This window comes from Dermacentor silvarum, chromosome 5, assembly GCF_013339745.2.
Source record: "Dermacentor silvarum isolate Dsil-2018 chromosome 5, BIME_Dsil_1.4, whole genome shotgun sequence".
NCBI lineage: Eukaryota > Metazoa > Arthropoda > Arachnida > Ixodida > Ixodidae > Dermacentor > Dermacentor silvarum.
The window spans coordinates 32,182,361-32,197,111 of NC_051158.1; the positions used below are offsets into that span (position 1 = coordinate 32,182,361).

A 14,751-nucleotide genomic window follows, 5' to 3' on the forward strand; every position below is an offset into this window, starting at 1 on the left:
TGAAATCTGTGACGACACTGCTTCAGCACCAAATCTGGGGTGAGAGAAATTGAGGAAGAGATATTTGGTCTTTGTTTACGAATTTCTCCGCTAATTACTCATATTTTTGCACCCAACAAAAACTGCATGCATTCCGGGAGGTCCCTCTTATTCCAGCTGAACTTCCTGTTTCTCTTTAGTGTCCTTTTAAGCTGACTGAGGCGCTTTTCAGTCAGTTAGAATATAGAAGCTCAACTGTTTCTTTACTTTTATGTGAAGGGTACTGCTCCTTTGCATGCAAGGCACTCTGGAGGTTTTTTTATCCTTCTACATAGCTGCAAGTGGCTAAAAAATTTAGTTTCCCAACGGAGTGAGAAACACAAAGAGGGTTATTGCCGAGCACCTTTCGCTGTAATAATTTTCCAGATGAAATAAAAACGAAAGAAACTTCCTAAAAGACAGCGTGTTATTTACGAAAATATTGATTCGTACTGAAAATCAATACGAAAAAAAAAGTTTGCGCACGCTAGCATAAGCGTGCAGATTAAGCATTATATTGACTCACTGATAATCCACAAAGCTCAGCAAAGTCCATCAGATCAAGTTTGGCCATACGCGGTACAACAATAAGAGCTAGTATGACGTCGTGGTATCATATCGCTCTACACACCAGCTCACTAACGCCATTAAGATAAGCAAGGCCGGCGCGCTCTAGCCTCAAGATATCACTGTTTCACCAAGGGGCACTGCGTTGAATCGCACATGCGTTCTTTCCGTAATTCCATCGGGCATTTATTTACCCGCGGGTTTCTCCTGGTATCGTACGTGTCTTCGTATTGAGACAAAACTATATGTTATCATCAGCCTATGTTTATGTCCACTGCATGTCCCTGCCATCTCCAATTACCCCTCTCTTGAGCTAGCCGATTCCAACTTGCGCATGCAAATTTCCTAACTTCATCACCCCACCTAGTTTTCTGCCGTCCTTGACTGCGCTTCATTTCTCTTGGTACCCATTCTGTAACTCTAATGGTCCACCGGTTATCCACCCTACGCATCACATGACCTTCCCAGCTCCACTTTTTGCTCTTAATGTCGATTAGAATATCCCTAGTTTGCTCTCTGATCCACACCACTCTCTTCCTGTATGATGCACTACATGTATGATGCGCCTAACCGCACGTTTGCAGGGTTTCCCATATTATTGCGGTGCACTGGAAGGTGTAGTCTCTACTAACAGCGATGTCCTCGGTATTTACAAATGCCTGAATCAGAAAAGCAGAGCGAGAATTAGGAGCACGGAAACCGATTGCGAGAGAACACGCGCAAGGCCATATCTGTAGTAGAGTCACTCTGTTGATATCTGTTGTAGAGTCACTCGAAAGAGACACTGCGCTGCCGCTTGAAATGGCTGGATAACTGTCCTTTATGCGCACAAGGACTTTGGGTCTTTGTCGCGACAAGACAACGACACGTTGCCACAACACTTTGGGACTTTCCTATATATAACGAAACTTTGTAGTATGTTTTACAGAATATTCATCGTGAATGTGTGCATAATCCGACTGAGCACGCTCACGTGAGATTACGTGAATCGTTTGTTTTCTAGGGTGGAATGCATGCACTGCAATGTCATGCATGCACTATATGTAGAGATGTGTTTCTTTTGTAGCTATGTGCAAGACTCTCTCTGGCTTTTATCTAGTGATGGCAAAAAGAATCATTTTCATAACGAGAGGTGCGGATGACCGATCGAGTTTTGCCGATATATTAGTTTCTTACTATGCAAGTAATGCAGTAGGCTGTCCCCTAGTATCGTGATGTGTATTCCCTGTGCATTGTTGCTGTCCAACTTTCTTGTTTTTTTCTTTTATTTTCCACAGTCGTTTTTAAAAAAATTTGATGCCGATGTTGTCAGCCCGTCGGTAGCCTACTTTCCCGTAGTCATTAAATTTTGTACAGCAGGCTACAACTAACTGCCTGTATTGTTCCAATTTAGCACTTTGTGTTGTCCCGTGAGCCTTCTTTGTCCGGGTCGTTGTGCCTTCCTTACAACAAATACGAAAATGGTTTTCCGACAAGCTAACAGAGCAACCCTCGTCGCAGTCGCAGAAAATAAGACAACTAAAATTCACTAAGATTCAGTTTACTTTTTTTTTCTGCAGAAATAAATCGTGGCGGATACGGTAGAGAATCAATAAAATCAGTCCGGTACAAAAGGGGCCCTAATTGGAAAAAATTACTGTACCTTTGTAAACAACCTTGCCATAATAAGTTCCACAATTACCGCGAGAATATGCTTGGTAAGCCAGCAAACAAGCAAGAAAGAATGACGGCTGGTGACGCCACCTGCAAGTTCCCGAACCAGCTCACCATGACGTCCGGATTTTTAACGGCATCTGCTAGAGCCCAGTAAATTCTGTATTGGTAAATATAGACTATATTGCGTTCTAAATGAGATAAAGATTGAACAATGCAAGATGCGAGAGCCTATATTGAGCCATCGGGGCCGAAGTAACAAGTCGCAGTTTCACCCGAAAGGCGAAACATTCAGAAACTAATATCATTCGGCTCATGCATATGAGATCTATCAATACTTGCGTGGCTGGTGAAGCTGGACGGGAGTTAAGGATATTAAAGAAACGAACAAATCTCGTTTCACTCACAGTATTTGATGACAACTTTTGAAAATTTATTTCTGGAGACCAAATTCTGTTTCACCATAAACCTAAAAAGTAATTGTTTCAGATGAAGTGACCTGTTTCTTCCAAGAAATAATTTTGTTGTATTAAAAGTCGAAAGTTCCCGTTTCTTGTATTCAAGGTTGTTTTTTTTTTGCTTTGTACCTCAATTGGTGAAAATGCAAATGCGCCATCACGATGTCCGGTTTTTTGAGTCCTCCCAGAATCAGGTCGTGTTTTGTTCTGCTTTGTTTTTTTTTTGTTTTACAGCGCGAAGTGAGGCGGCGACGGCAGCTTGCGACGTGGGGAGTGACGTCACTAGCCTTTCGTATATAAAGCAATAAACGTGGCAGATGATTTCGTTGTTGTTGCAGCACCAGTATTGAAGGTGGGGTGCTGTTAAAATTACCATTACTCCCTTACTCTAAATTAACATTACTACAATTACCATAAAGCAATGAAGCATTGCGTTGCAGTGATGTGCAGTGCAATGAAGCATTGCATTGCGTCAGCAGTTGCAGTGGTGGTTTTCAACAGCTTTGCTGGACCTCCACTTTCGCAGGGAAGGGATGGCGAGCCAGCATTTTTTATTAGGAGGAAGTCCATTGCATTGTTTTCTGGCACCTGAAAGTAATTCCGGGTATAAACAAGACAAAAAGGGGTGAATTTCTCCCGCGTTTCCTTTGATTTGTTGGCGGCATGTTTGTTTATAGCTGTTACTCTGATAAATCAATGCAATTACCGTTCGAATTAGCGTATACGAAACCTATAGTTCACACATATACAGGGTGTTTCAGCGAAAACGTTCAAAAATCTTTAAAAATTGCTTGTGATGGACAGCACAATTATAGTTCATGAGCTAGTCTACTCGAAGAGACGGACATCGCGTGCACAAAAAATTGACATGCATTACCGACTAATTAAAAAAGCTCACTAAATAACTTTTTGACTAATTACCTTATGGTGCATGTCTGGAATGCATAGACGGCTACACGTTTCCACGTGGGAAGGCGGAGTTAATACCCATACGTGGTAACCACTGTGCTATGAGACAGTATAGAGACTTGGCATTCCGTCAGTGTTTTACGTCTAACTCGGACTCTCGAACGTGGTGACATCCTGAGGTGTACTGCACAGGCCAAATGATGCAGTACTGCAGCGAGTTTCTGGGCACATCTCAAACTTAGGCCTAATTCACAATCCATTTCGTTGGCATTTGTGCTCGGCCGTAAGCTTACCGTCTTCGCTAATACATGCAGCATCTGCATTGGCTTGAACATTTTTATTACAAATAACTTCACCTAGGAATTTTTGGTGTTCACCTCTGGGCCCGTATAAAACATTTCTTGAAAAATTCGTATAGCCCTGCTGGCAGCGCGTTCTGTGCTTTTAATGAATTACTTTATGACCGAAACAATCGCTGAAATGTGCAGATATTGCAGCGAGATTTTTGTATGATGATTACTTTCAATGAATGATTGGGTATTGTAACTGATATTTCAACAGTGACGGCTTTGTAGATTCAGTTTCGATTCAGTAATAGAGTCAGAATTGATGTTTATCAGGGCGGACGTTACCCTGCGCAGCTTGCAGCAAGGCCAGGAGGAGGACCCACAATCCAAGACTCCACTTCGTTCGGACCTCTTTCTCCATTTCTCTTTCTGGTTGGGTGTTGGTTAGGTTAGGTTAGGTTAGGTTGCGATATTTTGCGCTACGAAGCACGGACTGTGTGAAACAATGCAACGATATTGTATTTCACGTGCCTAGATGTTTATCTCGACCACTTTTGTTCCGGGTATGCAAACATCTCACTGAACTCGGAGGATATTGAGTTGCGGACTTGTCGGTCGACAGTGGCACACAAAAGGTGGCACACAAAGCACTTGTGTGTGCCACCTTTTTGTGTCCTCGGCTCCGGGCTATTGCATTAAGCCCACATTGCCTGCATTCACAGAAAGGTCTTGGAGAACTCATCGTAAGAGAAGCTTCAAGCACACCCATGTGCTGGACATAGCAGAAACGTCATCTAGCCAATGGCAAAGTGGACTTCCGAACGCAAAGCTTTGTCAGCTCGGTACCAGCTGATAGAGCAAAAAAAGAACAAGGTGCGGTAAACGAGAGAACACCGCGCCTAAAGTTGCGCTCTGTTTGTGTTTTATTCCGTCTCTGCTCGGTGGGTACATAATTGATGTATTAGAAATAAGGCCGAACTAGGACTTCACTGCTAACCAGACCTACCTTTAGTACGTTCTTATCTGGCACCATTACAGAGCCCAGGCGATGGTGGACACTGATGAAAAAGGGTAGTAGGCCGCACTTGGCGACATCTCCGGGGCTCGTGGCATAGCCCCTGGATCGAAGTTCGACAGCTCAACATCCTTCGTGTCGCCGCATCCTGTCAAGAGAGAATATTCAGCAAGCTTATCCTGATCACTCCTGCTCCGATCTGTTTGCTTCTACGAATGCAACACGATGTCAAAGTTGACACCTACATCTTCCTATTAACAACATTCCTTGCTACGCACACGCTGTCGTGCTCGTCCGTTACAGTAAACTGCCACGAGGGGTATCCAATGTATATAAATAGACGCAACTACACTCAGACCGTGTATGGACCTGAAAGCGATGCGCAAATTGCAATGCAGCGATAGTTTAAATGTGTAGATTTGAATGCACCCAGCTTCTCAGTGTACATATTCCAAGTGCTTTTTTCGAACAGTTCTAGCGTAAGAAATTTTTTTTCAAACAAAAGTGCTTTAATCTGGGCTCCTCCAAAAACATGTCCCATGCACGTACGTCACATAATGATCAGAACGCAAACTCCTGAGATGCCGATAATTTGCCCCTTTAAGTAATGGTTGGGGATATATGGAATAGAAAGGTTTGCGTTATTAAAGGAATTAATTGCGCTCTCAATGACGACTACGTGCTGAATCGAGATTTTACAGCGAAGCGGTCTATAGGTAGGGTTCTATGTATTTTTCGTGTCCGTCAGCAGATATGCGTGTGAAAAAACTCATCTCCCGAATTTCATGCTAGATCACTTCATTCTGTGCAAAAGCTCATACATCTCATCACTTGGATATGCATTTTCAGTAGATTAGTTATCAATAGGCACACTTTTCAAAATCAGTAGACGCTCAGGTAGATAGTACCGGTTTGTCAAAGTTTTGCCGCTTTGAGACCCGCGTCGGTCATGTCTACGCTCGCACCGGCCTCTCTGTGTAGTCATCCCAAACACTTTCGTGCCAAGTTTCCTCCCACTCAGCCGGCGTGGCGGTCCCGTCGCGCGTGTTTAGTTTCCTCCGGCTCCTCGAGATGGCGGTAGTCTTCCACGCGAATGTATGCCGCCGATCGCGACTGCCGATCGAAATAGTTGTGTGTGTGCGTGTGTCTAGCTTAGGGATGACCGCCGTCGCCACTCAAGAGAAATAAAATTTGCTCATGCCTTTGCTCTAAATTTTGTGTCACTTCTACTGTCGTGTGCTAAACGGCTTCGCTGGTAATCCACCATCACAGCAGCGGAATGACGCGTGATTTTTAAAGTATCGTTAAGGTTGTATAAATTTAGGGTTTAGTGGGCCAAGCCCTTGATATAATTAGGAGGCACGCCATAGTGCGGGGACTCCGGGTTAATTTTCACCACCTGGGGTTCTTTAACGTGCTCACAATGCGCGGTATACAGCTGTTCTTGCATTTCGCCGCCCTCAAAATGCAGCCGCAGTGGCAGGGATTCATTCGCGCAACCTTGGGCTTAGCAGCGAAAAGTTAGGTATAGTTTGCTTTATAATTTGCGTAATTCATTATTTACTATACGTAAATATTGTTCCATTACCCGCCGTTATTTATTAACCTCCGGGGTGCCGTTTACCCTGTGCTCCAGCTCATGCTTCATGTTCTTGCTTTGCAATCATTGCTTCCCCTTCGAGCGAAACTAATTATGTTAATATTCCGCTAAACTAAACTGAAGTAATGTAATTGTGCCACAGCAACATATCGTCAGTCATTTCGCCAGCATACGTAGCCCGATCGCAATTGCAGCTCGTGGTGTCATTCCCACTCGCCATGCGGGCTGGAACTTTCTCCTGTACATCGTTCATGAATCAGTAATATTATTTAGTTATATTATTATATGTAAGAGTGATGTTAGCTAGCTTATAATACATACTTTTCACGATCGCTTTTTAAAAATTTCCTATGGTAAGTGCATCACCTGTTATCTGCAGTAACCGAGATAATCACTTAGTTATCAGGATGATCACTGTTGCGACTGATCGGTGTTCAAGCCCCGGCCAGTAACACAAGAGAAATTTTGTTAATACCGGCTCATATGACGATGGCCGCTGGAGAGATCTTAATTCCAGCTCCCTGAAAACTGGTGCTGCTTATGACAAACTTTGTGCACAAGAAACCGAAGTTCATAACGCAGACAGTAACACGAGGACAAAGACAGCGAATGCGAGCGTTTTGTTAGTGAGAGCAAAATATTGTTAATCTTTTTGAAAAAAAACGACACCTTCCTAAGAACTCTTCATTAGCTAACTGTTCTCGCACATTCTTGCACACAAGAGTATCCCGCGATACGCGTCGGTGATTTTTTTCACTGTCTTTGGTCTTTCTTGCAACATTTTTATAAGCTCACTTTTACACACCCAAAAGACATTGACTGAAGATTTCCGCGCTAACTCTGAAAGTTTCCACACAATGGGTTTTCTTGCCGTACGAAGCACAGATTGCGTCAATAAATTAGACAACGATCTCGTATTTCACGTGCCTGGATGTTTATCTCGACCAGTTTGTTCCGGGTATGCAAACATCCCACAGAACTCTGGAGGATATTGAGTTGCGAACGTGTCGGTACGATATTGAAATGCACATAGCACTTGTGTGTGTCGCCTTTTTGTGTCCTCGGCTGGGGGCTATTGCAGTAAGCACAAATGCTTGTATTCACAGAGAGGTCTCCGCGAGAGGACGCCGCACTTTAAGCTCTGCTCCGTTTGTATTTTCTTTCAGCCTCTGCTCGGTGCGTACATTCCTGATGTATTAGAAACAAGGCCAAACAAGGATATCACTGCTAGTCACACATACCTTGTGGTACGTCATTATTTGGTAACAACAAGGCGCCCAGGCATCGGTGGACACTGATGAGAAAGGCTAGTTTTCCAGCCTTGACGTCGCCCAGCGTGGCCAGCACAACATCCTTCGATTCGTCACAACCTGTCAAGGGAGAAATTATTTAGCGAGGTTATCTTGAACCTTCCTGCTCTGAGCTGTTTACTTCCACGAAATTAACACGACTTCAAAGTTGACACCTACATCCTAGTAACAATATTCCTTGCTACGCACACACTGTTGTGCTCGTCCGTTACAGTATGCTGCCGTCAGGGGTCTCCAATTTATACGAATAGACGCAACTACACGCAAAGAGTGTATATAGCGCAAGTACACGCAAAGCTCCGGATAAATCATATTGCATCGATACTTCGTTAAGGAGAAGCGAAAGCGGCGAGCGCGCCCAGCTCCTCAGTGTATATTCAAACTCAGTGTCTGAGTTCGAATCCCTGTAGCACTGGCAGACGAGCATATATTGTTCCAATATATGTTCCAATTACACTGTCACAGAAAAGGTATCCCTGGCGATCATCTGGACGCTTACCAAGTTCCGGCCCTATTTGCATGGTCGCCAATTTGATGTCGTCACGGACCACCATGCACTGTGCTGGCTGTCGTCATTCAAGGATCCCTCAGGCCGTCTCGCCCGCTGGGCGCTACGCTTACAGGATTACGATATCAGCGTACTGTACCGCAATGGACGCCAGCATGCTGGCGCCGACACCCTCTCACTTTCTCCATTGCCTGACGACAGTGCCTTCTGCTCACTATGGCAGCTTGACGTTTCTTCCGTTGACATTGGGACCATCGCTTCCAAGCAGCGCAAGGACCCCTGGATTGCCTCCATCATAGACTTCCTTGCTGATCCGTCATCGCAGCCAACCACTCGTGCGTTGCGCCATCAAGCTCGCCATTTCGCCATTCGCGACGACCTGCTTCACCGACGCAATTACACCTCAGACGGCCGCCAGTGGTTATTAGTAGTACCTCGCAGCCTGCGTTCTGAAATCTGCGCATCGTTCTACTCTGATCCACAGTGTGCGCACTCGGGACTTTTCAAAATCTACCAGCGCCTCCGACAACCCATGGTGAGGCATGCACAACTACGTTCAAAAGTTTGTTCGCTGATGCCTCGACTGCCGGTGCCGGAAATCTTCACCCCAGCTCTCGCCAGCTGGTCTGCAGCCTCTACCCTGCCCTACCCGGCCATTCGGGCGTCTAACTCGGACTCTCGAACGTCGTGACATGCTGCAAATGATGCAGTACTGCAGCGAGTTTATGGGCACATCTCAAACCACAAGACTAGCTCGCGAAACGAGTCTTTTTTTCGCTGTCTTCGGTCTTTCTTACAGGATTTTGATATACTCATTCTTACACACCTAAAGGGTTGGGTTTCGGTTGAAAATCTCTGCGCTAATTCTGAACGCTTCCACTTATTGGGATATTCGGCGCTACGAAGCTCTGTGTGAAAAATAGCAACGATATTGTATTTCAAGTGCCTAGATGTTTATCTCGACCACTTTTGTATCGAATATGCGAACACCCCACACAACTCGGAGGATATTGAGTTGCGGACTTGTCGTTCGAACATTCAAATAAACAAAGCGCTTGTGTGTGTCGCCTATTTTGTGTCCTCGGCTGGGGGCTATTGCACTTAACACGTATGCCTGTATTCACAGAAAGGTCTTAGAGAACGCATCGTAAGAGAAATTTCAAGCACACCCATGTGCTGGACATAGTAGTAACGTCATCTAGCCAATGGCTATGTGGACTTCCGAACGCAAAGCTTTGTCAACTCGGTACCAGCTGCTACAGCAAAAAATACCAAGGTACGGTAAACGAGAGAACACCACGCCTAAAGTTGCGCTCTAGTTGTGTTTTATTCTGTCTCTGCTCGGTGCGTACATAATTGATGTATTAGAAACAAGGCCGAACTAGGACATCACCGCTAGCCAGACCTACCTTTAGTACGTTCTTATCTGGCACCATTACAGAGCCCAGGCGATGGTGGACACTGATGTAAAAGGGTAGTAGGCCGGACTTGGCGACATCTCCGGGGCTCGCGGCATGGCCCCTGGATTGACCTTCGACAGCTCAACATCCTTCGCTTCGCCGCATCCTGTCAAGAGAGAATATTCAGCAAGCTTATCTTGATCACTCCTGCTCCGATCTGTTTGCTTCTACGAATGCAACACGATGTCAAAGTTGACACCTACATCTTCCTATTAACATTATGCCTTGCTACGCATACGCTGTCGTGCTCGTCCATTACAGTATACTGCCACCAGGGATATCCAATGTATATAAATAGATGCAACTACACGCAGACCGTGTATGGACCTGAAAGCCATGCGGAAATTGCAATGCAGCGATAGTTTAAATTTGTAGCACCCGGCTTGTCAGTGCGTGAGTTCTAATCCCTTCATCAGGGGTGGACAAAGTTCCGTTTATATATAAGGTTGCCCACCTCATAATGAGCTTAGCTCGTGATGCGGTGGGCAACCCTAACAATTTATACGACTACGTCAATTCTGCTTCATAATGTTTCTTGTGGCACTAAAGCTACAAGAATTTCCCACAAGGAGCTAACGTTCGAAGTAGTTGGTTGCAAAGTTTAACGAAAGCGCCTTTCTGAAGAAACAAATGACCCACTACTGTAGTCATATTCAGCAGGGAAAGTCAGTTAGCAAGGAAAAATTATCCACTACCGTAGTCCTATTCATGCAAGAGAAAACTCAAGCTCATGGCAAGTAAACTCGTCAGCCACATGTTGCACAGCAGGAGGGTGACTAAAAAAAAAACGAAACGCGAGTGTGTCCCTTCTACTGCCTATACACCCCTTCTTGAACATTGCCTTTATTGCGTGTTGACAGTATTCTCAAGCGGATAAATGCGAAAATATCTGATACGCTCATCTTGACACTACTCAGTCGCTGACTACTCCTATCAGTTCCGCAGCTGCGATTGATGGAGTGAGCTTGCGTTAAACTTTAATCGAGCCGTTACTGTTCCCAGGGGAACTACAAGAAGAATTACGATTCATGATCGTGGTGAAAGCAGTGAAATGGTGCCTTTGTCTTCTTTTGTGCATTTTCCCGCGATACATTGCAACGTGGTACCGACGAGGCAATTTTCCCCGCGCTCGGATGTTTCCATTCAGGAAACATAACGAAAGTAAAAAACGGGGGCTAACGGAAATAAAAATACTAATAAATCTAATCAATATGGTACAGTTTTAACCGATACGCGGAAACGAAAGCCAATTTGAGAAAGAGTTAAAACAACATTGGCGCATGATGAAGTAACATGCGGCTCGATGCAGGAGCCTGGGAAAGGTTAAGGTCTCTTGCCGCCCTAAAAATTATCGTCAACCTATTTAGGACTAAGAAAGGAGTCCGGCCTCTCCCAGCAATTTCCAATTTTCCCTGCCTTGCACCAGCTCATAACATCTTATGCCAGCAAATATAATTGCGATATCAATTATATGAACACTCCAGGCGCAGTTCTGCCACTGCCGTCGCCGTGAGGTTCCGCATAAAGTTCAAGGTCGATAAAATCGTCGCCGCGTGCCGCATGCTGTATGAGCGAGTGAAAGCGTGCAAGATGATGGCGGCTCAATCTCGCGCACGCAAGGGAGGAAATCGGGGAGGAAGAGCGCCGTCTTCCGTCGCACGCAAGTCTCCCGGGGAGGGGAGGCTTACTACTCCGGCTGCTGCTGCGCGAGTCGCGGCCGCGCGCGGCCACCCGGGCCACGCTATCTTGAAAGCCTTCATCGACACGGACAGTGTCCGCCGTGCGCTGCGTTTTTGCGGCTTAGTTCGTTGCAGATGCGAGAGGCAACACGAATGTTAATTCGCTCGCTGCAGCCGCCACGCTTCCTCACTCCAGCGTTCTGACAGCGAGTTTCTGCGGTCATCGAGTGAGATGTGTTCATGTTTGCGTGTGCGTGCGTGATACCATGATCGTTGATTTAGTTAGTATGCCTATGTTTACAAGTTTAAACGACCGATAAAACTATCCTTATCTCGTATAGCTATTTTTTATTTATTACCCTCAGGGCCAAGGTCATTAAAGAGGGGAGTGGGTTACAGCAAATGAACATAAAGACAATAATAAAAAAGCAGAACGTTCAAGTACAAAAGCTTCTGATTATACAGTTTTAGGTAGGGTTAAATCGACGTAAGAGATTGGTAGCAAAGTATGATAGTAAAATGGTAAAAACAAAATACGAAATGCACTTAGGATACAAACATATAGTAGGAAAAATGCATCGATTATACAATGTTAGCTAAAGCCGCTCGAAACCTTTGGTTATCGTGAATGAATACGATTTCAGCAGGAAGGTGGTTCCATTCCGTGGATGACCGAAGAAAAAATGATTGCAAAAAAGTTTTAGCGTCACGTGATTCGAGACCAACCTTATAACGATGGTTGATTCGATGCGATACGTATTGTGGCTGAAAAATTAAATCATTGCGGAGTGTTTAATGATGGTATAGCTTGTGAAAAAGAACTAAACGTGCGATTTTGCGAGGAGAAGAAAGTGGACTAAGCGAAAGGTTAGTTTTCATGGCAGACACACTCGCAGTTCTATTGTAATTACGTAAGATGAAGCGAACTGAATTATTTTGAACGAGTTCTAATGAATTAATTAGTTTATCAGTGGCAGGATCCCAAACAGCACATGCATATTCTAGCTTCGGACGTATAAGGGTAGTGTAAAGAAGCATTTTTAAGGTTGGAAGGGCAGTTGAAAAGTTACGGCGCAGGTAGCCAAGCGTGCGGTTAGCATTGCTAATTAATTAGTCGGTATGAACATTCCAAGATAAGTTAGAGATAAGCACGCCTAGGTATTTGTAAGAGTTAACCATTTCCAAGGGAACATTATTTACATAATATGTATGCATGTTGTTAGTTATTCGGGATACACGCATCACTTCACATTTGCCAATGTTTAGTTCCTATAACCAATTTTTGCACCAATTAGCTACAGTAGTTAGATCAGACTGCAGGTGGTTAGGATCTTCTGTATTAGTTATTTCACGAAAGATAACACAATCAGCAAATAAGTGAATGTTAGATGATAGAGTGGAAGCGAGGTCGTTAATATAAATGAGAAGCAACAGAGGCCCGAGCACTGAATCTTGCGGTACACGGGAAGTTACGCTTCGAAGTGGTGAGTTATGGCCGTTTGCGGTTACAAATTGAGTGCGATTAGAAAGGAAGCATTCAATCCACTTCAGGATGTTAGTGTCAAGGTTCAGCTGACTTATTTTATAAAGTAAAAGTTTATGACAGACCTTATCAAATCCTTTAGCGAAGCCTAAGAAAATGCAATCTGCAAATGATGAACGATCGAGAATACGATGTAATTTATGTGTAAAGATTGCAAGCTGAGTTTCACATGAAATGTGTTTCTAAATTTATGTTGAGCTGGTGTGAAAAATGATTTTGATTCAAGCAAGTTAACGAGATGTTTGAAAATGATATGTTCGAGCAACTTACAGCAAGTACTTGAGAGTGAGATGGAGCAATAATTGGCTGTTAGATTTTCGTTAACTGACTTATGCAGTGGAACCACCGTTCCCGATTTTCCATTGGCTAGGTTGAGCAGACGTATCCAGTGATTGCTGAAAAAGTTTGGTTAGAATAACAGAACTAACGGCGTTTGAATTTTTTGGAAATTTAGCGTTAATAGAATCGTAACCAGGCGATGAGTTTTAATTCAGGGAATCGATTAGTTTCGCAACACCAGCAGCTTCAACTATAACTGGAGGCATAGCTACGTAGTCGTACTGGCGAGTAGGAGGTAGGCAGTCATTGCAGGAAATGAAAAAAAATTTGCACAAATGTGTCGTTAAGGGTGGCAGCGCACTGTTCGTTAGGTACATGGTTGCCCAATGGGTCTTCCAGAGTTATGTGATCATTGCGCAAGGGCTTGATTACACTCCAAAACTTTTTAACGTTAGTCTAACATAGATGGAAGCACGTTAGATAGAAAATTAGATTTAGCGTTCTTTAGTGCTGTTACGTACGTGTCAAATGCGGACTTATGAGCAGACGAGCGTGTGTCAGTTGGCGAGTGTTTTGCAGAACGATATAGGCGTTTTTTGCGGTTATGTAGGCATTTTAGATGGGCATTGAACCAAGGAGCGTCAGAATTGGAGGTAATGATGCGAGATAGGATGCACTTTTCAGTTAGTTCCTGAACTTTAGCGGCGAACATGTCCCAATTGAGCTGAAGCGGACGATTTTCGAAATCCGGCAAGAAAGTGTCTAGAAATACAGTCAATTCGTTATTTATGGCGGTAAAGTTTGCTTTCTTGTAAATATGTATGATTTTTCTGAGTTTACTTGCTTTAGGTGTAGAAAGGTTAATTGAAAATGCAAATAGGCAGTGATTACTTAAACCAGGTAAGTGTGTAATCTCCGAAATTGTGTCGGGGTGGGATGTCAAAACTAGGTATTTGACAAAAAAAAGGGTATTTGCGGCGTTAGAAGATACACGTGTAGGTTGACTTATACTAGCTGTGACAATGAAAAAACTGAGCACAAGTCTAGAAATTCCTTAGATTGTGCTGAAAAGGGAGCGAGTGAAGACGATTGATCGTTCCAGGTTATGTTTGGTAGATTAAAGTCGCCCAGGAGTAGGATGGGAGATGAGGGAAAACGCGTGCGAACAAGATTAATACTATCGCGCAGTTCATGGGAAAATGTAGGTGGTGCAGACGGTGAGCGATAGCACACGCCTATGATGAATGTTTTGTGACCAAGAGCTAGGAAGCCTAGACAGCTTCTAGATCGTCGCTCGTACAAACCACAGAAGACGGAATATCCTTTGAAATTTCCAAAACAACGCCACCTGCTCTACGCGCAGTACGGTCGCAGCGATAAACATGGTATTGCACAGAACCGTGGAGCACTTCCGTGTCGGCGACATGCGCAGGCAACCATGCTTCGGTAAGTGCAATGATTTGTG

At 44.3% G+C, this 14,751-nt stretch overlaps 1 protein-coding gene across 1 annotated transcript in view; it reads right to left on the reverse strand.

Moving 5' to 3' along the window:
• Window positions 1-7,762: 7,762 nt before the first annotated feature.
• The window catches only part of LOC125945327 (uncharacterized), a 40,159-nt gene continuing 33,170 nt past the window's right edge, over window positions 7,763-14,751 (reverse strand). The window contains exons 4-5 of the mRNA XM_049667098.1: window positions 9,735-9,891; window positions 7,763-7,877 (exon numbers count right to left, since the gene is read on the reverse strand). Coding sequence (XP_049523055.1) covers window positions 9,761-9,891 — 131 coding nt within the window. The 3' untranslated portion in view covers window positions 7,763-7,877; window positions 9,735-9,760. The remainder of the gene's footprint in view (window positions 7,878-9,734; window positions 9,892-14,751) is intronic.